Here is a 26,053-nt window from a genome sequence, read left to right as displayed (position 1 = left end):
CTAGGGCAGGGTTTGGACTGGGAAAAGGTTTTCCAGCAAAAAAAATTTTTTTTTAAACAAAATTGGGTTGTCAACTAATTGTATTTCCATAAAATAGCCTTTGTTTTCCACGGAAATGTCTGGTTTCTGGTCAAACAAACAAATGCCTGAAAATTGAATTAGGACTCTTTGGGCTATCCTGTCACGAAGCCTCATGGGAGCAGTAGTTCAGGTACCTCATGCCCCCATTCTCCTGTATGGTTTGGACGCCCCAGATAGACTACATCTCTCATGATGCACTACAGTCACTGATTCCCATGATGCAATGACCTGCCCCTATTATGAGAGGCGCAGAATGAGAGATCTAGTCTGACTACGGAACCTGGCCTAGGAGGAACAGGAGCATAAGGCAGCCAATCTACAACTCCTATGAGGCACCACTTCCCATTTTGATTTTTTCACTGAAATTGAACTTCGCCATAGGGGGGAAAAGAGTGCCCATTTTCTGACCAGCTCCATAGGGCTCCCAGGAGCCCCTCAGAACTCCGTTGTGGCTGCTGGGCTATTTTGTAGAACATGGAGCTTCCCTGCAAAGCTCTCTACCAGAATATGCACAGCACAATGCCACTACCGTACGCTTCCATGGCATCCAAAAACCTCTCACAGCTCTTCACAAGGGTGGGTATTATCCCCATTTCACAGATGGGCACAGAGAAATTAAGGGTCTCACCCACAGTCAGAATCAGGTGCAGAGCTGGAAATAGACCCCAGGTGTTCCTGACTCCCAATCCCTTGGCAGGACTAGATCATCCTTGTGTTGCTGCTTCCCAAGACACCAGAGCACCTACTGCGAACCACCTGGAAGGTGGCCCGAGAAGCAGTTTAAACAGCTGTGACCAGCGAGGAGATGATAAACTCACACCCTTCCATTTTTCTAAGCATGGCAGGTTCCCCCAGCAGTCCAATGGCAGAGCCACCACTTGCTAAGAACTACCAGCCACAACAGGATGCTGGAGAGGAGTCAAGGATCCCATCCAACAAGCATGACCAGTGGCAGCGCACTTATCATCCCCATCGATCTGGGGGGCAGTCAACAGAGGCTGCCATCTGATAACAATGGGGTTGGAGCCATTACATGGACCAGAACCAGTACAGGATTCAAAGCATCCACTGAATTGTGGAGGGAAAGAAGCATCCCCTGTGCATCAGAGTAAACTCTCCTTTAGAGAGAACATTCTCAGTTATTCCCTTACAGGCAGGGGAAGCCTATACATCTGTTGGTTATGCCTTCCTCTGAAACAGCTGGTACTGGCCTCCACTGGTGGAAGGATACTAGGCCACAGAGCCCGCTGGTCTGATCTGCTATAGCAATTCCTATCCTCCATGCGTGTGTCTGACATGGCACCAAGTCTGCCCAACCCTATAGAGTAGCCGAGACCCAATCCCACAGCACCTACCAACCTGATTGTCCCCTGGTCTTGGAAGCAATGTGCTGCTGAAACCAGCCACTTGTCCGATATTAGCGAGGCTCCACAGACGTGCCCCTGGCCTTTCACGTGTAGGCTGACCTGCCACGGCCACTCGCCCACTTCTGAGTCCTGCCCGCCAACGATCCGGGTCTTCTTGCTGTAAGAGCGGATCCCACAGTCTGATATGGGAGAGTGAGAGAAAGACCGGAGAAAAGAGACCACTCCTGTTAGTTACCTGCTCTCAATCTCGTCAGACTCCCGCTCCATCCTTGGGGAATCTATTTAATGGTGCTGATGTGGCCAATCGCTTTGGCAACTGATCATTAGAGTTATCGCTGCAGTGGGAATAGAGTTTGCGAACTGCAGTGGCAGAGTCAGCAGTGTGTGAATAAAAGCGTTTGTGTAGGTCCTACATAAAGTTTTTAATTTAAAAACAAAGATCAAACCATCACCTCAACTTCTTGATGACAGTCTGGCTATTCCCTAGCAAAACAAATCAGTTCCAAAAGGCACAATGTGTCCATTCTGGAGCCCAAACTATCCCCTCCCCAACCTCCCTTTCCAACTCCATAAGATAATTAGCAGGTCTCAAGATCTAAGCCCTGATTTACGGGCGTGCCAGCCACCACACCAGCACCGAGAAGGGGCATCACCCACCACAGCTCTCCTCATCCGAGTTATCAGCACAATCCTTGGTCCCATCGCACTCCGGGTTGGTCTTGCTCAGGCACACGCTGTTGTGGCACTTGTAGGTGTAATCTTTGCAGGAGACCGACACCACTGCAGGCAGGGCAAAGGGAGAAGCGTTAGCCCCAGATGGCACGGTGCTGGGGAACCCCCCAGGCACTAGCTCCTAAGAAAGACGCTGAGGCCGGGAGGAATGTTGTCTGGGACAGCCTTTTAGGCTCCTTCCCAGAAGGGTGTGGGAACAATATGAGTCTCTCGGTGTTTCAGGTACACGGTTATGCTGGTACATGCAACACCAGTGACATGCAGCTCCCACGGGAATCCCACCTGTGTCCCTGTGTCACGGCTTCGAGATCCCCTTCTTGGCACAAGGTCGTGGTTCCACAGATTTCCCGCAAATGGAAGCCCTGTTCGTGGCTCGCTACTAACTGTGCCCATTTCAAGACTCTCCTCCCCAGCCTGTCCTCACCTCTGCTGCAGGTGCCCTCGTCGCTCCCGTCCCCGCAGTCGTCATTGCCGTCACACTTCTGGGTTTCAGGGATGCATTTCCCATTGCTGCACTTGAAGTTCTTATCTGGGCATTCTGGGAGAGAGAGGAAGCAGCCACTGCTCAGAAACGGAAAAAAGGGCACAAAGTGCCAAAGATCCAGCTTTAAGGGACCCACCTGATGGAGGAGACAGGACCATGCTTTCAGGGATATAAAGGCGATTCCTTACGGAAGCTGCAGGACGCAGATGGACCCTGTGGTTCTCTAGCTTAGACTAACACCTCTTACCTTTAACCCAACACTCATGTTCTATTTCCCTTCTGTTTCTTTCTCCATCTCCTCCTACGAATCTGCTCTTCTCTTTCTCCCCTTTTCCACAAAACACTGATGTTATTCCTACGCTTGGCAGAATTCCCATTGTTATTGATTTGTCATTTCGATGGGTAATATTGATTTTGATTTTTAAGTTGGTTTTTTTTGAGCTATTAAGTTAAATTTTCACAGGTGTGCAGTTACTTGTTTAAGCATTCCCCGCCCCCCCTCCAATTTTAATTGATTTCAATTTTGAGTGGCTGGAAACTGGGGCTGGAGTCAGGCAATAGTTACTGAACACCAGACTTTGAGATTCAGAAAGTTACAGCTTTATAAAAGGACACAAATTGTCAACACCACCTGTCCAATTATGCAAAGCAAAATGTCCTTGAACCAAAACTCTAATACGTTCTCAAGCAGCAATTTTCTTACTTTGCCCCTCTGTCAGTTTTGATCATCAATCGACAGAAATAGCTGTTCCTCAGTTTTTGAGTGTGCGATGAAATTGACATTTACAAAAATCCATCTCTTCCAAGCCTAGTTATTCCTTACACAGCCCCATACACTACTGCTACTTTGTCCCAAATAGCCTGAATTTGGCAACTTTCTAGGTGCTCTGCAAAAGAAACCTGCTTTGAAAGGGTCTGGTTGAGGGGCACTTCCTAGATCACGCAGGAGGTTAGTAGTTGGCTGGCAGCAGAGTTCCCACAGAACTGATTTTACTACGGCTGGTATTTAATTTAATTGCATTTATTGTATGGATTAATGATGTTAGGGCACCCAGGAACATGGGATAGGAAACTTTTTTCTGAAATCTAAATAAGTTATTATAAAACTCTTGCTTTTCTGTGGGAAAAAAGTGCAATTATTAATCTAGTTCCAGTCAGTCTAATTTTATATTTATTTATTTGCAGGTAAAGCTGATCCTCCCTCTGTCTTTCTTAAAACCAGTTAAAACTAAACACACACAGTCGCCCCAATTGCAGCTAGAGTCAGATCTAGCTCGCACCTCACCAGCTCTGGCACTTTTCCCACCAGTGTTTTTCATGCATTGTCAGGTCTCGGTCCCTCCTGTTCCCTGTCTGCAGCACACATTAGTTTATTCTCCTGAGGGGTGATTGTGGTTGTTGACTTCGGGGGGGCAAAGGGGGGGTGTTAGTGGCCTGGACTATACAGGAGGTCAGCCCACATGTTCTGCTGGTCTCTTCTGGCCTTCAACACTGTGACTTAACGGCCAGGTCTCAGCGTTGGGCGAAGCAATGGGCGAGTCACTTACTGCACTGCAGCTCATCGCTGTTGTCCCCACAATCGTTCACACCGTCGCATAGCCAGAAGCGTGGCTTGCACCAGCCGTTATTACACCTGAACTGCTCCTTGGTGCAATCTGGAGAGGAAAGGGGAGATGTTAGATGATGCAGCGATGCCATCACTCACTGGTACGATACACAACTACCAGCTGGTGCTAGGTTTCAGACAGTGACATTTCAGCAGGTCCCTCTCCATTGGAGACATGCCTAGATTATACTTTGGACACAGCCCTGGGTGGTCCAGAGTCCTTCCTACATCTCCACCCACAGGAGCTGAATGTGCTTAGCAGTCTCCCAGGCTGGGCCCCTTCCTGACAAACAGAAGAGCCAGAACGACTGACTGTACAGGGACAGCCTGCAGCTCCCATAACTTGGGGACACCAAGGAGGATCTTCAAAGCCACAAAGAACCTTTCAAATGCACCCTTAAGGAGGAGAAACAGGAGCCACTCTAACATCAAATGGGGACCAATGTTTAGTCCATCAAACCAAGACTTGCTCAACATCTGGGGCTGAGCATTTGGATGAGATGAGACCTTCTGCAACAACTAGCCATTCTAGCCAGTCAGTCATTGGCCAATTTGGCGCTTGGCATCAGCTTCACACACATGGTGCCCTGCAAATGCCCGAGGGACTGGCTACATGCAGAGACATATTTTGGTAGCCAATTTGCAACATCTTAATCTGAGTGGGTTACAACAAGCATGGCTGAGTGGCACCCTGGCAGCATCTTTTTCCATGCAGTTTGGGCATCCTCACCAACCATACTGCTAAAGTGTTTGCCCCAGTAAATTCTGGGAAAATCTGTGCAGCTACCCCATCATGCCTCAGCAGAGGACTGAGTGCCCAGTGAACGTGCACACAGACCGACACCAGAAGCACATGGAGCAATGCACTCTGGGATGCACTGGAAGAGTCAGGAGGAAGCAACACCAGCCAAAGCCATTACAGAAAGTCTCTGGTCTCGTCTGGAACACGATAATCAGCTGCCAATGGCTACTGACAGGGCAGTAAACGTGTTTTGAGCTTACTGTGTCAGTAACTGGTCACACTCAGTCACACAGACAGAGCCTGATGTGTTTCTAGGGTGAGGAAGCAAAGAACCAGAGAACAGATTTTTCATTTGAAAAGAGCCTGGCATTGAGTACACACCCGGGCAGCCCAACCACCCACTCATCGCCCCAGGGGGGCAGTGAGCACCCATGGGCCAGGAGCACACCATTTTCATCCCAAGGGAGTTGAGTCCTGTCATTTAGTACGAGACCTGAGCCAGAGGCTCCAATCTCCTCCCCTTGACTCCAGGCCATGGCTAATGACATTATCTGTGGGATTATATATTAATCAGAGAGACAAAAATGAATCCACAAACACACATGCCCTCCCATTGTCTGCCTGAGAAGGAGTGATAAACAGCACCGTAGTGCCCTGAGCATGACAGGTCTTGAAATGTAATGAAATGCGTGCGGGTACACCAGCCCCGTAGGGCATGCAGGAGCCAGGTGGTTGGGACCACAAAGCAGCATCAGCAAGGATTAAATGGCAGAAACAATCTTCCAACAGGCAGAGGTCGGAGGGAGGTTAGTGAGTGAAAGTCACCAGGCACTGGTTCTTTGCAGGGAGATTAACAACAATAAGAATGAAGGCTCACAAACTATAAAGGGATTCCAGACTGATCAAGCCGCTGATTCTCCCTTATCTACACCGGGCTGAAGGTTGGGGGAGGAAGCTGTTTCCACTGGGAGCTTGATGCTAGTTGGTCGGGGGTGTTCCCCAAGCCAGCAGGGTTTGACTTTCTTCCATGAAAAGGGGAGGACCAGCTGACCCACAGTCAGATTCAGGTCTCCAGCCAAAAGGCCACAGCACCAGAAGGCTGATCTTTGGAGACAGAGAGACAGACAGACAGACACACACACACACGCACACACTGTCCCCAGTGTTCAAGGGGTTCGAATCAACTCAGTGAGCTGGGTGCTGGGATGAAGGCAGCTGCACCAAGATCCATTTTCATTCCTGTCGAATAACAGGAACAGCAGCAGCACCAACGCCTTTGCATCAGTTGCTACGCATGTACAGAGCTGAAGCAACCTGTGTAGAGCCGTGGTAGAGCCATCTCCCAAAAGCTCGGCAGCCCCAGCTGGTAGGATCTGCTGGTGGTGCACTCCACAGATCACGCAGCTGGCTGCCGGAGCCACTGACACAGCGTTGGACTTGCAACCCATGTCTAAATTCATCTCCAGCAAGACAGCAGCTCTGCAAGCTGCCAGAGGGGATTGCTGGGCCCAGCAACGAAGAAAGGACTTTCTCCACAGAGATCTCTCCCCGTAAAGGGTACTTCTTGCAGCTTAGGATGCACAGGTTCTAAAAGACATCCCAACCTGGCTAACCTCCAGCCCTGCAGCTGGACTACCAAGAACTGCCTTCCGCCCCCAGCCCCAATGCATTATCCCAATCTGTCCACTTGGGAGAGCCCAGAGCAAGTCAGAAGTTCCCTCCCACTTGCTGACATTCTGCAGAGACCTCTCCATCCCATCACATGGCCCTGCAAAGAGAATCCAAAGGAAGGACTTACTGCAGGAGCGTTCGTCGCTGCCATCCGTGCAGTCCATCCAGCCGTCGCAGCGCATGACTTTATCAATGCAGCGGCCAGTTTTGCAGGTGAACTTCCCAGGACAGGCTGCAGGCAACAAGGGAGAAAGAGAAAGGTGCAACATGCATTAGCCTTGCCAATAACCATCAGCTCCTCTGGCATTCAATTTTCGGTGTGTCCATTTCTCTGAACACACATGCTGCACTGAGGACACATCACCTGGACCAGTTAGGGTGACCAGACGTGCTGATATTTAGTCATTTGCCCCACGTCCCAACCGATGTTTGGTCGGGAAGCCATCTGTCCCGATATTTCGCACTCCGGGTTGTTGGGTTTTGGCGCTCTGCTGGGAGCACTCCCTTTTTAAAAAAAATTATTTTGTTCCACCGGTGCCCCCCCACCTCTCCCATGTGTCCCGATATTTTGTTCCTCTCATCTAGTCACCCTAGCACCAGCGTGAGTGAATGCTCCTGTGTGAGTGGAGTGGATTTTCCAGGGAAAACCCGCTGCTTCCTGCACTGGGACGTTCCTAGACCTGGGTCAGCTGTTCTATCCTATGCTTGCATCTCACCACATCCGTTTCCACTCAGTGGACACTTGGCATGAGGAAGCCAAAATGAGACATTATGTGAGAACAAACATGAGAGAGCAGGTTAGAAAGACAGACTGGATCCTGATCCGGACTTCCCCGAAGCACAAGCGTATCTGTACCTCATGGATTCAGTGAGTCTGATCATCAAGTGCACGGGACCGGACTAGAAGACCTCTTGAGGTCCTTTCTAGTCCTGCTTCTACGATTCTCTGTCTCCCTGTAGTGCTGGGTCCAGTGACTACAACTATCTGCTCCTTATTCTCAGTGAAAGAGAGTTACTCTTTTCACTCAAATACCCTTGATGTCTAAGGCCTTGCAACCTGGGGTGGTCTCATTAAATTTGAGCTAGAATTTCCTTTGGTCCATTTACACTAACAAAATTCAGATTTGGGGTGGTCCAGTTCAAGGTGCTGGCCCATTTTGAACAATAACCTGCATTTGCCTCAGAACTGCACTAGAAAAAAAGGTATGTGCAAATAGATACAAATAGAATTCCCGGGATTTTATCACTGAACAATGAATGCGTGCAACCCAACTTATAGGGCGACTACAGCAATAAGCCAAGCGGGCAGGTGTCCTCCCTAAGATGTGATGGCCCAGCTGGGCTATGCACACCTGTCACTACAGCTCATTTCATTTCCGACCCCAATCCTCCAGAGGTCAAAGGGCAGACCAATAACCCAGACCAATAACCTCCTTCCTCAGCAGCTAAGAAAATAAGCCAGTTCCCCTGAAAGTTCACAGCATCTAGGTTTCAACTCACGGTCACTGGAATCGTAAGACAGGAACTCTGCCGAGAAGCCAGTGTCTGTGTACGACTGGTCTGAATGGAACCGGACTGTGATTTTGTTGTTGTTACTTGCCACCACAAACTGGGAGCGCTCGCCACAGTACCTGGCGGGAGGGGAGGACAGCACAGATTTAGGAACTGTTACAGTACAGAACAGAGGGTCCCTCCCTCAACAGTAGAAAAAGGCAATTTCCTCTCTGTGCCTCACACACGTCCATTGGCCTAGGACACCAACAGGGTCTTCTCACTCCCACTCACTCTAAACAAGGACTGACCCCAGCATGGTCACCCCGCTAATCCATGCCAGGTGCCAGATTTAGATGCCTCGCCCCAAACTGCATAGCTGCAAAGTTGAGACCTGGATTTCAAAGTTGGAGTCCTTAGATCGGTGATGAGGAGGAGGCTGTTTGATATGGCCCATGCAAGATATAAGGGCCTGCAAAAATCTTGACAACTGTTGGTAGCTGGTGTGCTGAGAGACAACTGCCCTTCATGCTGCCCAGCAAGGTCACATTGCTTCCTTGTGCCTGGATCCACCTGTTGTCTTTTTTATACTGATTGTAAATCCCTTGGGGCACAGACAGTCTCTTTATTCTGTATGCCTACAGCGCCCGGCACAATGAGGTCCTAGTCCCTGGCTGGGACTCCTCAGTGCTACCACATCACAAGTGCTACCAAGGGCTAGCTGTGAAATTTGGGTCCATATTTAGATTTGGATTTCCCCCACCTTTCCACTAGAGAAGTGACCCAAGCACTCAACAAGATACCTCACTTCTATTAAAACTTTTTAAAATCATGAATTATTTTTACAGGAGTTGTTACACTGCAAAATAGCAAGCAGATGTGGCTTTCAATTCCATTAACGAATTAATGGAAAGCTAACGTAACCAAGTTGTCCTAGTAGCGTTCATAGCTGATCTTGCTTTCCGCACACTTCACCTTTAAATTTCTACAAGTCTGCCAGGGCGTATTCATTTCAGATGACTCACACTTCGACACTTTCCTTCTCCACTTCACTTTTGTGCTTCTCTTTCAGGACTTTTACTTAGGTTGAAAGCACAGCGCTGCTCGGTGTGAACAGAAAGAAGAGTCCTATCTGGATTCCTAACCGGCATCTGACAGCAGTTAGCTTTGTAGCATCTGATGTTGAAAACCAAGTAGAGTAACTTCCAGCTATAGCCACTAAGCAGTGATCCCCAGTGACAGGCAATGAACCAGACTCTCACAGAAACAATAGTGTAATCCTACTATTCTCCATGGCACACAGGAACTGCCAGACTGAATCAGACACCTGGTCCATCCAGTCCAGTATCCCATCTCCTATAGTGGCAAGTGCCTGGTGCTTCAGAGCAAAGTGCGAGATAACCAAGAAGGTCTCACCCTAATCCTCAATAGTTATTGGCTTAAACCTTGAAGCATGAGGTTTTATATCCCTTCCAGAATCTGTTCACATTTGCTATAGCAGCTCCGAGAATTTTTGTCAACGATATAAATGCCCAATCCCATTTGGAATCTTGCTAAATTCTTGGCCTCAAGGACCCTGTGGCAGTGAGTTCCACAGCCTAATGACACGTTGTGTGAAAAAGTATTTCCTTTGATCAGTCTAATTTGCCACGCTTTGTTTCATTGGCTGTCCCCAGCCTGTGCCTCCGAGTCACGTCACATTGCCCAGCACTTACTTGGTATTGCTGATCTCCACATAATCCTTGGTGCAGGAACTGACCGGGACACCAGGTTCCAATACGTAGAACAGGTTGAAACGCACCTTCACGTTCTTTGTAGAGGGGACCTGAGAAGAGGCAAGACAAGAGTCAGCAGAGGCAGTGAAAGGGGAGTGAGAGGCAAGGAAACTAGTTTCTCTTCCTTCCCCCTTTGGCGATCAAAAAAGGGAGAGACGCACCAATTTAGATGGAAGATGGGCGAGATTTGGGGTGCAGAAGATGAGTCCATGAGGAAAGGCCAGACCAGAACAATAATAAAAATCACAAATAATCTTTGGCATTTGCACAGTGCTCTGTGCCTCCCTGCCTCAGCGGGGGGCATTCTTTTGTCTCTGCAAGTCTTGGAAATTCCTGTTTAAACCAGGACCCTGCCACCAGGCCCCAAGAAAGTGGTGAGCGTCACAAAAGGGGTGGGTGTTTCAGGTATTTATGCAGAGCTTTTTCAAACCTGATTCACAACAGAGACCAGGCCAGTCAGACAATCTACCACCTGTAGTTTACTCTGGACAGCTCCCATAGGTTGCCAGGCCATACATTGCTTTAGTCCTAGCTGCACAGAGCCAGGTGTTACCCAGCGCCCAGCTGACCTCGTCAGTTCCAGAGGACAGACGCAAATGGGTCAGGGAAAAGCCTCACAACACCGCTGGAGTCATTCAGAACAAGGACTGACCAATACAATGTAGGGGACGTTGACAGAAGGGAAAAATCAACACAGAAATGGACAAATCAAGTCAAGCCAGGGCCCATCATCTCCAGCATCCCATCCCCCATGGTGGCCAGCAGCAGACGCTTCGGAGGAAAGTACAAGAACCAACTCCAGTGGAATAACCTGCTCATGGCAGAAGTTTCTTCCTACCCCATCAATCAGAGGCTGGCTTGTTTCCTGAGGTCCCTTATGCCCTGTGTAAAGCCATAGCCAGTGCTATGGCTTTACAAAGTCAACAGGAGTTAGGCACCTTTAAAAAAAACTATCCTCACCCCTATTCCTTGTGGGAATCCTGCTAATCTCTTGGTCTTGGAGATCACCTGCCCAACTCACTTCCATGACTTTAACAATGGGCTAAGCTGACCCCAACAGGCCGCCTCCACCTCCTGCTTTTACCAATCCATACTAGGCAGCAGGGTCCGTCCCATGCTCTCACCTCTATGTCCCAGACACAATCCATGTTGGACGGATAGTGGGCCGGGTAGTAAGGGGTGGTGAAGGTTCCACCTTGTCCTTTCAAAGTCTTGCTGCAGGCTAGAAGACAAGCAGGAAAATGAAATCAAGATGCCAGGGCTTCCAAAAAGCAGTGTTCGGCTACTACCCAAGGCAAAAACAGACACAGGCAGAGCAGCCTTTAATGAGGTTAAGCCAATCTCTGGAGATAGCGGCTCCACTCCAAGGCATGGATAGAACCCAGGAGACCAATTAGGTGGTCATTCCAGCTAATCCAACATAATTCCTTCCCCCTTCTCCTAAGGGGGCATCATTAAAGAAGCCAAGTGCACTGTGGATAAGACAAGAGCTTCTGAGATCCAGGAAGAGACCTGCTTCTAAGGGACTTCTGTGCAATTGGCAGCAGCATCACCACAAGCATCTGGCGTCTCCCTTCCTCACCTTCATGAGAGAGGGGGGCCTTCCCGAGCCCCCTACTTACTTTTAGCCTTCGGGAGCTGGAAGAACTCTGCCTTGAAGCCAGGATTCCGCCCCTCGGCATTGGTGATCAGCATGACCAGCATGACGTTCTGGGAGGACAGGAAGGTCAGGTTGTAGGATGGAGGGTAACTGCCGCACAGCCTGGGAGGAGGGAAGCACAGAGAGTGCTACGCAATGGAGTGGAGCAGAGACAGGCGCTCGGTCGCCACATTACGCCCTCTTCACTGCTTGGCATTCCCCTTCCCGACCACGTAGAGTCCCTACCCCGCCCCAGAAAAAATAATCCCAGATATAAAGGGACACTATCAGCTCAATCATATAATATCCAGTGAGCACTAGACCTCATAGTGCTTTACAAAAGGAGGGCCGGCTCATAATCCCCATTTAACAGCTGGGAAAACTGAGGCATGGAGCAGGGGCAAGGGGGAGTGACTTGCCCAAAGTCACCTAGCTGGCCTGTAGCACAGCCAGGAACATAACTCAGGTCTCAAGTCCCAGTCCACTAGGCCACGCTGCCTCCATGTACTACAGTGGCTCCTGAGATATGGGACCCTGTTACTGGGGGCTGCAGAGTGGGCTCTTCCTCCTGGTTGCTAAACTGCATGACAAGAAATGAAAGACTTTTTTGTGAGCAATTGTCGTTGCCACAGGGATCGTATGTGGTCAGGAATGGGCAGCTTGGCAGCTTTTAGGCATATGACATTTGGAGCAGATTTCCCAGCCATGAAGAAGAGTGCCATGGAAGCCTGAAAGCTTGTCTCTCCCACCAACCAAAGTTGGTTCGACAAAAGCTATTACCTCCCCCACCTTGTCTCTAATACCCTGGTACTAACAAGGCTAGACGAACACTGCCCAGCCCGGAGACCCAAATCACAGGCCAGGACCCCACTGTGCCAGGAGCTATACAAACAAAACAAAAGCCCCGTCCTGAGAAACTCGTAACCCAAGTGGTTTTTCTTTCGGTTCAACTTTTTCATAGTTTGCGCCACATCTTGAGAGCCCCCACAGTTGTTTTAAGCGAACATTTCTTTGCCTGGGCTGCCAATATGTGAAGGTTATTTAAAGTGATTGTTTTGTAAAACCAGACGACTGTCCATTCGCTGTGTTTCCCTCCGCGTGGACAAACACAAATCAGCGAGGACAGTTTCACTTGTAGAGACTTATGGCGATAATATTCAGGTCAGCTAACTCTGCCATGAGAAAGCTCGGCAGGCGAAAAAACAAACTGCTTCCCTTGGAATATGCATTAAAAAGGACTATTTCTATTGGCTTGAGACCATCTCTTTGTTCTGTGTTCATACAGTGCCTGCCATGACTGGGGCTCCTAAGTGCCACCACAATAAGTGAATTATTAATTATATATTCATTATCTTAATCCACCCAGGAAGGCAGCTTCAGATGACCTATTTATTCAAGAGCTCTCTCCTCCCATCTCAGTTTTCTCCCTGCATTCCCTCTGCTCACACCCCCAGCTGCTCTCGTGCGGGTCTTGCATTTATTCATTCTTGCTCTGTTCAGTTAGCATTCGGTCCGACCCCAACAGCCTGTTAAATCTGGAGTTCAGTGTCACCCTGATGTATCTGATTACTTCGGTTGTGTACTGGGTGCTGCATAGACACACAGGAGGACAGTCGCTGCCCTAAAGAGCTTGATTCCTACTCACTTTTCTTCGGAGGCTAATTCCACAGTCTAGCAGCTCTGGCTGTCGGACAATTCCCTTGTTATTCAGCACAAGAGTCCTGTGGCTCAGCATAAACCATTACTCCTAACTATACTCCTTGCTCGGCTCAGGAAACTCCTCTCACTCCTTGGCGTTTGACACCCTTCAGAAGCCTGTGGACGGGCCCCACATTCAGCCCCGCCCAAATCTCTCCACGGAAGGAGGTAGCCCAGAAAAGTCACTCACGTCACAAGTGTGTGAGGTTCCACGGGGCTCAGGGAGTTGTAGACCCTGATGAAGTCGCTCCCTTCGCTGCAGCGTTCCACATCAAAGGTCTTGAAGGTAAGGCTGATGATAGAGTCAGCGTCGGCCCTCAGGACCCAAATGCAACGAGCATTGTTCGGGTACGGGCTGTTGGGAAAGCCCGGGGTAGTGAAGCTGGTGATCTCGCCTTCCTTGGCGTGTAGGGCAAAATTGCAGCTCCCTACGGAGAAGAGGGCAGGGGAGAAGGTCCGGATGTCAGTAAATGCATCACAGAAGAGAAAGCAGATAGACATCGCAAACAGGTAGTTCTTGGTTTAAACCGCAAGAGATGAAAAGCACCAAGGTCCAACCACTTGGGAGAGGCCCACCTAATCCTACTGGAGGACCCCGAGTCAGGCCCAGTGAGAGGTCACGTATTTGGAATCATGGGCATCCCCAGGCCGTTCCTGGCCACGAATGAAAAGCCTCCCAGCAAATACAAGAGTTTCCTAAAGCTCAACCCAGGGGGATCCTAGTGGAATCAGTCCCACCCTCCATTTCAAGGACAATATTTGCTGGCAAAAACAGTAAGAGTTACACTTACTGTCTCCTGGTGACTGCATTATACTGGAATCAGCAGCTACAAGAAAAAATACACATTTCATTAGTAACAAGTTCACCGCTCAGATGCTAGGCAGGGCGCACCCAGCCAGCCTGCATTTGACGGGGGAGGGGAAGAGCATCTTCCCTGGCAGAGACCTGGGGAAGCTGATCCTCTGCCCCCAAAAGAAGCAGAGTTCTGGCGTAGGTGCCTTCGATCATAGGGGAGAGGGCTCAGGTCCAGAGGCTTCAAAATCCAAGCAAATGAGCCACAGTACAGAGTTCTCTGATGATCTCGTCCTGGAGGGAGGACTCCAGCTCTCTCCAGAAGCAGCAGGGAAAGCGCCAGGTTTCCCCATGAGCACCACCTGCTTCCAGTTCCCATGCCTAAGAGTTGCCGCCCCTCACTAGCTGCCTGGGGTTGGGGAATCCTCCTTTCTCTCCAGCCAGCCTGTCCCGGTTCCCAGCCCCGTCGCCCCCATCAGAGGGGACATGAGCTCTCATGAGCCAAAAAAAAAAAATCCCACTCCCTGGCTCGGCCCCACCCCCAAGAGTCCCTTAGCGCTGCTACTGCTGCTTCCCTTGCACCATACCTAGAGCACGTCACCTGTCCCAGGCATCCAGTGCTTGTCAAAGTAGCACTTTGCCCTTCTGTAAAGCCTTTCCTCCAAGGACTCTCAAGCCACTCCCAGTCATTAACCTTCACAAGCCGGGCAAAGCAAGCAAACGTCATCCCCATTGTACAGACAGGGAAACTGAGGCATAGAGCCGTTAAGAGATCTACCTACACCCAGCAAACTAGTGGCAAAGCTAAGACTAGGACAGCTCGCAGGCCTCCAAGCAAAGGTCTATTCCGCCTCCCAACGAAACCCTGCAAAGTTAGAATTACCAGGGGCATTAAGCAGTTCCCTCCCGCCTGACCCAGAGCCCAACAAGGGAGAAGAGAAGGAGAATGGAGACAGGACTCACGGAAAGCAACAATCGAATTAACTTGCAGCACGGGGTTCCGTGCCCTGTATTCCACCGTTTGGATCAGACTCTGCTTGTCAGCCATGGCCTTGTCGAGCGCCTCAGCCCTGTATGCTGGGACGATGAATTTCGACCAGTAATAGGCAATCACACTGCCCTCACTGCAGGGGGAAAGCGAGTTAAGTTACCGACAGCGTGCACATGCCAGGGGATGGGAGGGGAGAGGAGGAGAAGAGGGAATCTGGAGACTCAGATTCTCAGACTTTAACATCAGCAGAGATCATCATGATCATCTAATCTGACCCTCCTGCACATTGCAGGCCACAGAATCTCCCCTACCCATTCCTGTAATAGACTCCTCATCTCTGGATGGGTTACTGATGTCATCAAATCAAGTTACAGAGAACCAACCATTTACACTAGTTTAAACAAGCAAGGGACCTGTGCCCAATGCTGCAGAGGAAGGTGAAAAAGCCCCAGGGTCTCTGCCAATCTGACCCACAGGAAAATTCCTTCCTGACCCCAAATACAGCAATCAGTTAGACACCGAGCATATGGGCAAAGCTCACCAGCCAAACACCTGGGAAAGAATTCTCTGTAGTAACTCAGAGCCTCTGCATCTAGTGTCCCATCACCAACCACTGGAGATATTTTCTGGTAGCAGTAGCAGATCGGCTCCCCGCCATCATAGGCGGTTCCTTCATCCCAGCCCCTCCATAAACTTATCAAGCTCAATCTTGAAATCAGTTCAGTTTTTTGCCCCCACTGCTCCCCTGAGGAGACTGCCCCAGAACTTTGCTCCTCTGATGGTTAGAAACCTTCACCTAATTTCAAGCCTAAACTTGTTGATGGCCGGTTTATCTCTGTTTGTTCTTGTGTCCACACTGATGCTTAACTTAAATAACTCCTCTCCCTCCCTGGTATTTACCCCTCTGATGTATTTACAGAGAACAATCGTATCTCCCCTCAGCCTTCTATTGGTTAGGCTAAACAAGCCAAGCTCTTTGAGTCTCTTCTCACAAGGTAGTGTCTCCATTCTTCGGATCATCCGAGACGTCCTCCTCTGCACCCGTTCCACTCTGAATGCAAGACCCAGGAGCAGTGGAGGTTGCCGGGGATGAGCGCACTCTACTCTCACCTGAAACCCCCTGGCTCAGTCTGGTTCTGAGGCTCTTGGGGGCAGAAAGTGAGCTAAACAAACTGGCTGAATATGGCCTTGTCAAGAGCTCTGTTCAGGGAAGAGCCCTGCCAGACTGAGTCACCCACAGAGAGTCTATCCCTTAATACCATCACAAGGCCCATCGCAGAGCAACGTCACTTCATTTCCGTCTGGTGCCGCACCGTTCCGGTCCCTGGGGGCTGCTCCCATTCAGAAACAGTGTGTTACAAAGACAACTCATTACATTGAGTCCGTCTTACTCTCAATCTAAAATAAACGGGAGCCCGACTGGGGAGCCCACAGCTGCTCTCTGTGCATGGGGGAAAATCAAGAGCTATTGCTGCAGTGAGGTGGATCTGTCCCATGATACCCCAGGAAAGGTGAATTTTTACCTCCCCCTAATTTCCGGGATGTACCAGCTCCCTGCCCCCACGTATGGGCTCAGGATGTAACTATAGGGAAGCAGCACCCACCTGAATGCAGTTATTACTGTCTTCTTGTGATAAGGGCCAATGGCTCGGTTATTTTTATAGATCTCCTCGATCTAGAATTTTAAAAAAGGTAAGAAAAACACATTAAATATACAGATAAGCACCTAAACAAAATCAGGAGCAATTCAGTTCCCAGCAGATCTGGGTGTTAACAGAGTCAGGTTAAAAGACACCCCCCATAACATCACAGCCAAAGTTTGCAAGCCTGGGAACCTAAGGCAGGCTCCCGAGTCCATATTTAGACACCTACAAAGTCATGGGAGGACAACTTCAGTATCATCCGTGAGGTGCTCAGATACTTCAGCGATTGGAGGCAGCGGAAGGGGTGTTGGCATCCTAGATATACCTACACAGCTGGATCCACGACCCGTTCCACGGCACTGAGCTCAGGTGGACACGCACAAGGCCGGTACTGCAGCCACGGGGAGGGATCAGGGCAGAAAGTGCCAAGGGGACTGCAGTGCAGAATCGCAGCACTCATGATCATCTCTGGGGCGGGAAGATGGCTGAGCTGAGAGCTCCCACGTGGGGAGGAGTCAGCGAGTCCCTTACCGTCTGCTGCACCTTCTTCGAGAGCATGGCAAACTCGGTGGAGCTGGAGTTCTCATAGGCGTCGATGAAGTTCATATTCACAATCACCAAGTGGCCATTGTAAACCTTCTGGACAGGGGCTCTCCGGTCTGGAAAACGCCATTGCAGAAAAAGAAAGGATCTCAGTGCAGCAATCAGACCGAGAGATCCTGAGCAAGGCGGGGAACTTGGCTTACAAAGGGCAGGGGCAGAGCTGGGAAGAGAACCCGGGAGTCCTGACTTCCTACTCTAACCACTGGAAAACAGACAGACAGACCCCAGTGTCAGCAGGCGGGACAGAACCTGGGACTTCTGGAGCTTAGTGCTTGACCCTCTATGGCATGAGCTAAAAGCCAACTGGCTCTTGGCCAAGGTTGTAGAGCAGACTCATTAACTCTCTCTAAGTGTTCTCAGTGCCACTAGATGGGACAGGACACCACACCCAGGAGCTGTGTGGGTTACACTACCACATACAGAGCTATAGAGTTAAAGGCCAGAAGGAACCACCAGATCATCTAGTCTGACCTCAGGCTGCTTGCCACCCCCAGCCACCAAAATCAGACACAGTCTTGCAGGCTGGAGGAGACTTAGCTGCTGCGTGCCACAGGCAGGGAACAGGAGGGACTGGGATGCTCAAGTGCCAGAGGCCCCTGCAATGGCCACCCCACTTTCACCCACAGCACCTCAGGAGTCGGTCACCAAGGGGGGCACCCCAGCCAGCACGGGATGATGCTGCTGCCCCCCAATTAGTGCAATTGAGCCCCATAAACCACACTAAGCAGAGAGGCGTCCAACTTTTACATGGCACTTCGACTGCAAGCTCTGCAGAGCAGGGACCAAATCTTTCTTCGGTGTTTGCGCAGTCACAATACAACGGGGCCCATGGACCCAAAAAGCAGCAGCGTTCATCTGTGGTCAGCTAATTCATGGGAATTAAAGCCCTCCGACCCGGAGGGGTCAGGTGCCATGGGTGAGCCGACCCTAGCCACCCAGTCTAGCTGCAATGTCCAGGCGGGGAATCTCCACACTCACATTTGAAGTGCCACACCAGGAGGCCGACGATAAGGGAGACGAGCAGGAAGATGAGCAGCACAGCACACACCACCACCCATCGCTTTGGGCCGCGTTTCTCCACCTTCTTGGCATTCATGGTGGGGAGGAACTCCACCCCCTCCTCCAGGCCGTTCATGTCCTAGGAAGAGGAGTCGGGGACACAGAGTTAGAAAGCTCATTGCTACATGCACGCCATGCCCTGGTGGCGGCGCTTCTCGGTGCAGAGGGACAGGACTGGAATTCTAGAGATGTGGGTTCTAGTCCTGCTTCCCCTCGCAAGGAACGAAGTGGGACTAGTGGTTATCACAGGGAACTAGGATGAACATGAAGCACAAAGACCCTGTTCTCTGATTTATTTATTAACCAAAGTCTTTATTCAGGCAGTTTTAATGGGCTGACAATTCTAGCCACGTAAAGATCAGACAATACAATAATCATTACAACAGCGAGCTTCTGTTTAGAGAAATATGCAGTAATCTAATCACTGGACCTCTCTGTGTAATAAAGAGTGTTACCACTAATCCTCTTCTCTTTTTAATCATGATCCCGAGGGGGCGGGGGGTGCCAGAACAGTCATCGGAAGTGCTCTCTTGCCGCTGATCAGGGTTAAAATAATGCCCCCTCTCCCAGCTCAGCCCTGATCCCACCCTAGTGCTCAGCATCAGTGCTGGTAACCTGCACTTGGCACCTTCTCCCCAAGATCCTCCATCTTGCTGTAGTAATAGGCCACCCCTGAGAAGAGAGTTAAATAACTTCCTGCATGATAATTCAACATATCATTACAGAGAAATTCACTACAACAGTAGGGCAAACATCGAAGTGATCCTTGAATCACAGACACCATAGTTGTTAGCTAATGAATACCTACCCACCCATCCACCAGGACTAGGTCCCAAAAGCACAGACCAACCCAAGAGATCAGTTCTGCCAGAAGACTGAGCAGGTCAACATTCCACCTAGCAGATGGCCCTAGTGCACATATGCAAATCATGACATTATAATCTTACGAGAACTTTGTCTTCAAGCTGATGAAACTAACAGGAACTTATTCAAAACAATTCTGCAAAATGCATGCACCACACACAGCCGTGCGCATATTGCAACACACACCGAACTATAAATAACTTGTAAAACTTTCCTGGGAGCAGGAAAGTCAAGATGCTTCTGCAACTCGAATTCAAGCAGCTCCTGAATTCACAAAAGGTAAGTTGATTCAATTTAAAGGAAATCAAAAGTGAAAACAGACCAAATGTGTGAACACGCCAGTCAGAGCTCTGATTGCTTAAAGAGAGGAGACCAGTGAGACGTATGGAAGTAAGTGGGACTAGTGGTTATCACAGGGAACTAGGATGCAGGAATGCTGACATGCAAAATGTACTATGTTCAGAAAGAAGCTCATGCCATTAATTTCAGTAGCATAAAACCAAGAACTCTCACGTGGGATACTGGGAAAGCATGAAGGAGCACGCGGATCTACAGAGCACAGAAAGACAGTGGACAAAGATACTCCATCAGGATGTGGGTATCACATGGAGCTTGGGCTCGGTCCACACCAGCAGGCTGCACCGTAATTCGCAGGGTAGGGGGAGGTCAGAGCTCCCTGGTCCTGTCTCCACTCCAGCTTCCAGCCTTGCCATAAATCACCACCAGCCCATGCAGGAGACAGAGTTTTCTCGGGGGCCCTGGCTGAGACTGCAGAACCAACTCCCACGGGCACTAAGAACCATCCCAAACCTCCCCTCCTCCTGCTTCAAGTTCCAAGCACACGACTTTGACCTGCCGCCTCTAATAAATGCAGAGCAGCATGGACATAAACAAACCCCAAACAAAACACTTCACACCACGAACAGTTCTCCCTGGCGAGGAAGAGAGGTGCAACAGAGCACACAACAGATTTTAGTTACTCACAGCTGGAAGGTGTTAGGATATCAGGGTGATGAGGGCAGTATAGCAGCAGTTATAGAATAGGAGAGGAGCATTAGTAGCAGTAAAATGTGCTAGTGTAAATGCGCCCTTAAGTACAAGGGTAAGCAAGTATTAACTTCTCATAGCTGGGGAAACTGAGGCACCGAGGGGCAAAGTGACTTGTCAGGCAGTGGCAAGGCTGGGAGTTCAGCCAAGGGTCTCCTCGCTCTAACCATTAGAGATCACTGTTTCTGACACTTGACTGTGGGATGTTCCTACAGGGACATTCTGCCTAAGAACAGGACACCCAGAGTCAAGCTGTGAAGTTTGCCAGTCTACATTTAAGCAGAGCATTTGAGTGCTAGATTTAATAGAGTCAAATCTATGGGCAGCACCCCTCCCCTCATGGCTAAGAGCACCTGTGGTTTTCACACTTACCGAGGGAATGCCATACCAATTACACAGGAGAGCTCAGGAGCCTGACTCAGCTGCAGTATGAATAGACAGAAACCCAGAGGCTGCAGGGAGGTGCTGATGAACTCGCTGCCACATGCCAGGAGGGTTTCAGGGACACACACAGAGTTTCACTTTCTCACAACCCTTGCCCCCAACTTGCCTCACCCCTCCCACGTACCTGCAAGGAGCAAACTCAGCCAGGCCAGGGAGGGACCCAGAAACAGCCTGTGCATTTCCTTCCAAGATCACAGAAAGAGGGGCAAAGAGGAAGAAGGAAGCATGTGATATAGTCTGCATTTACTTCTGTTTCTCACCAGCCTTGGTGGTTGCACACACTCTGTACACTCAGCCCTTGATGCAAGGAGGTCTCTCGGGCTATTTCCTGTTTTATGCACCATCTGGAGGGTGTGGCAGAGTTCTAAGCATCAGCCCTGCAGTCTAGACACATCCCACTTAAAGCGGTTCAAATCCCACCTGGGCTAATGCAGCCCTTCATCCTGCCCCGTATCCAGAGCTTCATACAGTTCCCCATGCCTTTCTGAGACTCTTTGACACCACCAAGACCTAGCTGCTAGGAAGGGATATTAAAAACCCCAGAGCACTCCTCATGAGAGCAGGGCGTCAGAGCCCCAGTTCACTGGCCAAGTTTCTGCTCCCCTGTAGCAAGCCGGCTACCCGCCTTCTCATCCTGAGGTGGCTGCATTTCTGAAGCGCTCTGGGACCCTTCAACTTGAAATGTGCCTAGTAACGAGCGAGTCCAGGCCATCTCTCCCCTCGAGCGCTGCAGCCTACTCCAGCCTGTCCTTAACTGCTGCCCAGCTCACCTTGCCATCCCCTTCACCCTGGCCATGTCACCTCTCCTCAAGGCTCCTCACAACAAATCCAAAGACCCTTTAGGGCAAGACCCTACTCAGCCGCCTCCTACCTGATCCACGTATCTGTTCTCCCCGGTTATTTGCCCTAGTGCTTGCAAAGCTCTGCACTGCTTCCTTCACTTATTCTCATCTTTGCACCTTCCCTTATTTCCCCCCAGCTCTCAAGTTTAGAATAGTGTCCCACTTCCTGCCTGCTGCTGAGCCCACGCTCTACCCTAACACTCCCATAATTCCAGAAATACTTCCTACCTTGCCCTCTTCCCCAGTAACCTCTCCAAACCCTCTTTCCCAAGCCATGGCCTCAGGCCTTTTATCCCAACCGAACACATTCTACTGATGATTTAGGAAGCCCTGTGTAAATGTAACCCTTTGTAACTAACTATTAAAATGGTCATTGAAAGGCCCTGGATACTAAAGGAACACAGTGTTCTCATCAGCTCTTTCAAGACCTCTCTTAGTTATCCGCAGAATTAATTAGTCCAAGACTCAGATGCACATCGTTACCATAAAGCCCTGAGAGTCTGATCTATTAAGATGGCTGCTAGCACTCTTGGTTGTCTCTTCATCAGCTGACTCTGTGGAGTGTTTGTAATACCACCCTGTACAGCTGTGACTTGATAATCAGATGGGCTCTCCACCAAAACAGGGTGAAGAGCAGAGCCACCATGAAGTCCATGATGGCCCACACTATACAGACCTAGTTTGCCTAGACAGCATGCAATCCCCATGAGGCTGGGTGCAACAGAATAAAGGACAGGCAGATCGCCATGAAACCGAAATATTGCACAAATGGACCAGTTTATTGTACACATTATATAGTGCACATCATTCAGGATGGACAAAAAGAAACCAATTGGAACCAAAGCTTCCTGGAGGTTCTGACACATTTCTTCTCAGTATCAGTAACTGGCCCTAACCGGAGGCATAAAATACCTCCATCAAGGTCATTTTCACAGAATTGTCAGCTCTCCCGATTTTATCATCATTCATTATTGTAGTTGCTTTTCTTAAAACCCAGGCTCCTGATGTCACGTTATCCCCTAAGAATCTCACCTTTCCTTTGAAATAAAGGAATAAATAATGGCCTAGCTTGATGGTTACAGAGAAAAGCTTGAAAATGCAAACCCTGAAGACTCCGGAAGCAGAAAGAAAATAAAAAGCCTCCAGTGTAGCATTTAAAAGCAAAAATAATCTCATCATCTCTGAGCCAATCCCATGGGTGTTTGGAATTTGATTCACGTGCTTTGACTGCTTTGGGATGGCAATACGGTTCTCGTCACACTCCCGAATGTGCTCGCAACCCCCTTGGAGGCTTCCAGCCCAGTCGTGCTGACCAAGAGGCTCAGAATAGAATGAGGTTGTCTGGATGCTTCTCTGAATCCAGCCATGACCCTTATGAGGTCCCCTTCCCCTCCAGCTCCACTATAACCCCAACAGCCACAACTGCACACAAGAGTCTTATTTTAAACTAACCATCCCAACATCACCGCTCTTTGGGAGAGAACAGCTGATCCTGGCATTTCCAACAACTGCAAGAGCCCTGGCCACTGCTTGCATGTTGGAATTCTATTCCCTTCACGCCTCTTACAAAGAGCAGGCCGCTGTCTCTGCTATTAGAGGGGGGAAAACAATGCTCATGTTTTTATTCAGAAAAACAAGGTGCTGCTAGTCCTGGCCTTCTCAAATTCCACCTGTCCTGCAAGGTGAATTCCATTGAACAATGCCGAGGATATGTCCTACGCTAGAAAGCGCTTCCACCGACCTAAGAAGGGCAGAGTGGGGAGATGAGAGTCCTGTCTCTCAGCTCCGCTGGCAGCTCCCTGCCAGAAGCCTGGCTGCCTCATGGGCTCCCCTGCACTTAGTGGGGAAAGCCACTTGAGACATCTCACCCCAGTGGGGAACAGGGACCAGCCGCTCAGCTCTCCAGGGGAGCAGGGGGCAGCTAGGCTCTAGCTGCTTGAGCTGTGAAATTGACAAGACAGCTGACAGAAGGGAAGCAGTGTCTACACAGACACTGCATTGCCCTAACTACACCGACATAAGCCCTACGGCTCTTGTGGAGGTGGACTTATGTCATCAGTATATTAGGGCACTTACATCGGCGCAAGGAAGGCTGTAGGGTGGATATTGACATAATTAGGTCAACACAAGCTGCTTTACGTCGATCTAGCTGTTGTAGTATAGATCAGCCCTGAGTTGCTGTAAAAGACCTTCCCTTCCCGCAAGGCAGGCGGTTAAAGGACCAAGACTGCAGGTGGCCCAATGTTCTCCAATGGCATGCAGGGAACCAGGTTCCATCAGCATTCCTGGCCTGCCACACACTCAGCCCAGGGAGAGGACAGACCAGTAAGGGGCAGGGGGAGCAGTTTGCATTGCTGCGCCTTGTGACATAGGCACTCTGTGGTCAAACAGGAGCCTTCAGTCTCCGGGACCGTTAATGTGGCATCTTCCACCAGCTGCTCCGTTCCCATGCAACGATCAATGAAAAACCCAGAAGATTCAGCTTCACAAAGTAAAACTGGGGGCCTAAAATCATTCAAAAAATACATTCAGTTCTCAGATGCTGGAAGCAGATTCTCCTATTCCAGTCTTTGCTTTATAGCTCTCTGCCCGTCTGACCACAAATCCTCCCTAGCTATTGCATAATCTGTGGGCTGGTGTCATTTGACCAGATGCATTGACTCTACTCCCACGACTCAGCTTTTAACTACAGGATAAAAATGTTCAGCTAGATACGCTACAGCTGGATTTGTTTGCCATTGGTGGGAAGTCATGTCAATCATTGGGTAGCTTGAAGTGGCACCGAGCCCTATTCTCCTTTCACACCACTCTCGAGACAGGAGGCCATCTGTCAAAACTACAATTTCTCCTCCTTAGCAGCCCCGATGACTCAACGGGAAGTAAGACGCCACACACGCAACTAAAGTCAACAGGAACAAAGCAAGTTAGTCCAAAAAAAGAAAGCCCCCACAAGCCAATCCATCTACACCCAATTTTTTTCCTCCCCTGAAAAATGCAGAGATTTTGTAATGAAGGAATTCACACTGGTATTCTGCTAGCTTTGTTCTTGTTCTGCAATACAAGAGTAATGCCCATAATACCAAAGATCCTAGAGTGCCCACAATTACAGCTGAGACAATCATTTTTGTTGGGTTTTTTTGGGTTCGAACTGAAAATCTGAAAGAAAAAAAACTGTACGCACCAAACCTCGAAGATTCACACAGTTCCACAATAGTGGGCATACAGCCGCCACAGCTGCAAACTTGGGCCTTTGGACATCAGTGATCCCTGTCTCTCCAAATTCTCACATTCACCGCACCTTCCAGCCTCCTTCTTTGAGTTCTAGGTCACACTTCCTAACACACCGGCCCTAATTTCGGTCTGATCTCAGACTAACAGCCGTGCAGTGTGATGTACAGAATACTTAGTTAGCATTTGACATCTTCCAAAGGCTGTAGGAATATTAAGCAATTACAGCGAATTTATAAACCAGATTTCAGAGAAGGTTATATGCCGATGGGTCTTGGGACAAGGCTTGCTAATTCACACCAGCTCCCAGCAGGCCTACTCAAGGCAACCCCCTCGCTCTGAAGGCACAAGACATCATCCCCATCCCAAACCTGGAAGAAGTTGGGATCCAAACTACACAATTTGTATTATGAGCTCTCTCTCTCTCAGCTGTTATTGCCATTTCCAAGACCCCTATTCATTCTGGAGTAACCCATTCAAAGTGCTGATCCCCTTTCCCTGAAAAACCACTAGTCCAGCGGTTTCCAACTTTTTCCAGGTGGCGGGCGCCGGAGGACAAGCCACTGAGGACCGTGGCCGGCGGACAAGCATCCGCTGAAATGCTATCGAGACGTGGCAATGGAAAGAGGCGTCACCGCCAAAAATTAGCGGCATTTCAGTGGCAACTTCTCTTTGGGACGCTGCTTTTCACCGGCGACGCCTCTTGATTATGCCGCTTTTTGGTGGCATTTCGGCAGATGCTTGTCCGCCGGCCAGTAGTCAGGTGAACATAGATGCCATGGCGCCTGTGCGCACCGTGTTGGGGGACCACTGCACTAGTCAGAACCCTGCTTCTCCTAAACACACAATACATCTGCACACAACTGAGGGATGATAATAGAAGATCGAGATGGAGGAGGCTCATCACCTTGGTTGAAAATCTTAAAACTTTGTTCCTACCATATATTTCATTTTCCCTTTTACTTCTAAGGCCCATCACTGCAGTAGCTGCAACACTTCCCAGGTACATTTTATTTGCACTGAAAGGTCGCTAAAGGTCTTCTAGAATAAACTAGGGAGGAGAGTCCTTGAGTTTTGCCAGTAGAGGGAAGGCTTATACTAAAAGAGCATTCCACCATCTCTAGGGAAACTATTCCACCAAGTTTTCATTTTGCTCATTTCTTCCCCCTTTTAACGCCTGTTCTACTCCTTGTATCTCCCTAGCAAATTCCTCTGGATTTCACTGCTGTGGCTGCCAGGCTTGGCTTAGCTGT

General features: G+C 49.6%; 1 protein-coding gene across 5 annotated transcripts in view; it reads right to left on the bottom strand.

Moving 5' to 3' along the window:
* The window catches only part of ST14 (ST14 transmembrane serine protease matriptase), a 56,489-nt gene that overhangs the window by 5,066 nt on the left and 25,370 nt on the right, over window positions 1–26,053 (bottom strand). For 3 of the 5 annotated variants that reach the window (XM_050921570.1, XM_050921572.1, XM_050921568.1), the window contains 15 exons: window positions 18,295–18,454; window positions 17,245–17,372; window positions 16,675–16,745; window positions 15,043–15,203; window positions 14,078–14,113; window positions 13,477–13,714; window positions 11,572–11,711; window positions 11,074–11,171; window positions 9,890–9,999; window positions 8,184–8,314; window positions 6,811–6,915; window positions 4,212–4,319; window positions 2,605–2,718; window positions 2,106–2,228; window positions 1,441–1,627 (listed from right to left, as the gene is read on the bottom strand). In XM_050921570.1, coding sequence (XP_050777527.1) covers window positions 1,441–1,627; window positions 2,106–2,228; window positions 2,605–2,718; window positions 4,212–4,319; window positions 6,811–6,915; window positions 8,184–8,314; window positions 9,890–9,999; window positions 11,074–11,171; window positions 11,572–11,711; window positions 13,477–13,714; window positions 14,078–14,113; window positions 15,043–15,203; window positions 16,675–16,745; window positions 17,245–17,372; window positions 18,295–18,451 — 1,907 coding nt within the window. In that variant the 5' untranslated portion in view covers window positions 18,452–18,454. Of the gene's footprint in view, window positions 1–1,440; window positions 1,628–2,105; window positions 2,229–2,604; window positions 2,719–4,211; window positions 4,320–6,810; window positions 6,916–8,183; window positions 8,315–9,889; window positions 10,000–11,073; window positions 11,172–11,571; window positions 11,712–13,476; window positions 13,715–14,077; window positions 14,114–15,042; window positions 15,204–16,674; window positions 16,746–17,244; window positions 17,373–18,294; window positions 18,455–20,658; window positions 20,772–20,854; window positions 20,930–26,053 lie in introns of those variants that run through there. The other 2 variants (XM_050921569.1, XM_050921571.1) reach the window with 2 other exon arrangements.

This window comes from Gopherus flavomarginatus, chromosome 13 (assembly GCF_025201925.1).
Source record: "Gopherus flavomarginatus isolate rGopFla2 chromosome 13, rGopFla2.mat.asm, whole genome shotgun sequence".
Taxonomy (NCBI): Eukaryota; Metazoa; Chordata; order Testudines; family Testudinidae; genus Gopherus; species Gopherus flavomarginatus.
This window is presented reverse-complemented; position numbering and strand designations above follow the sequence as displayed.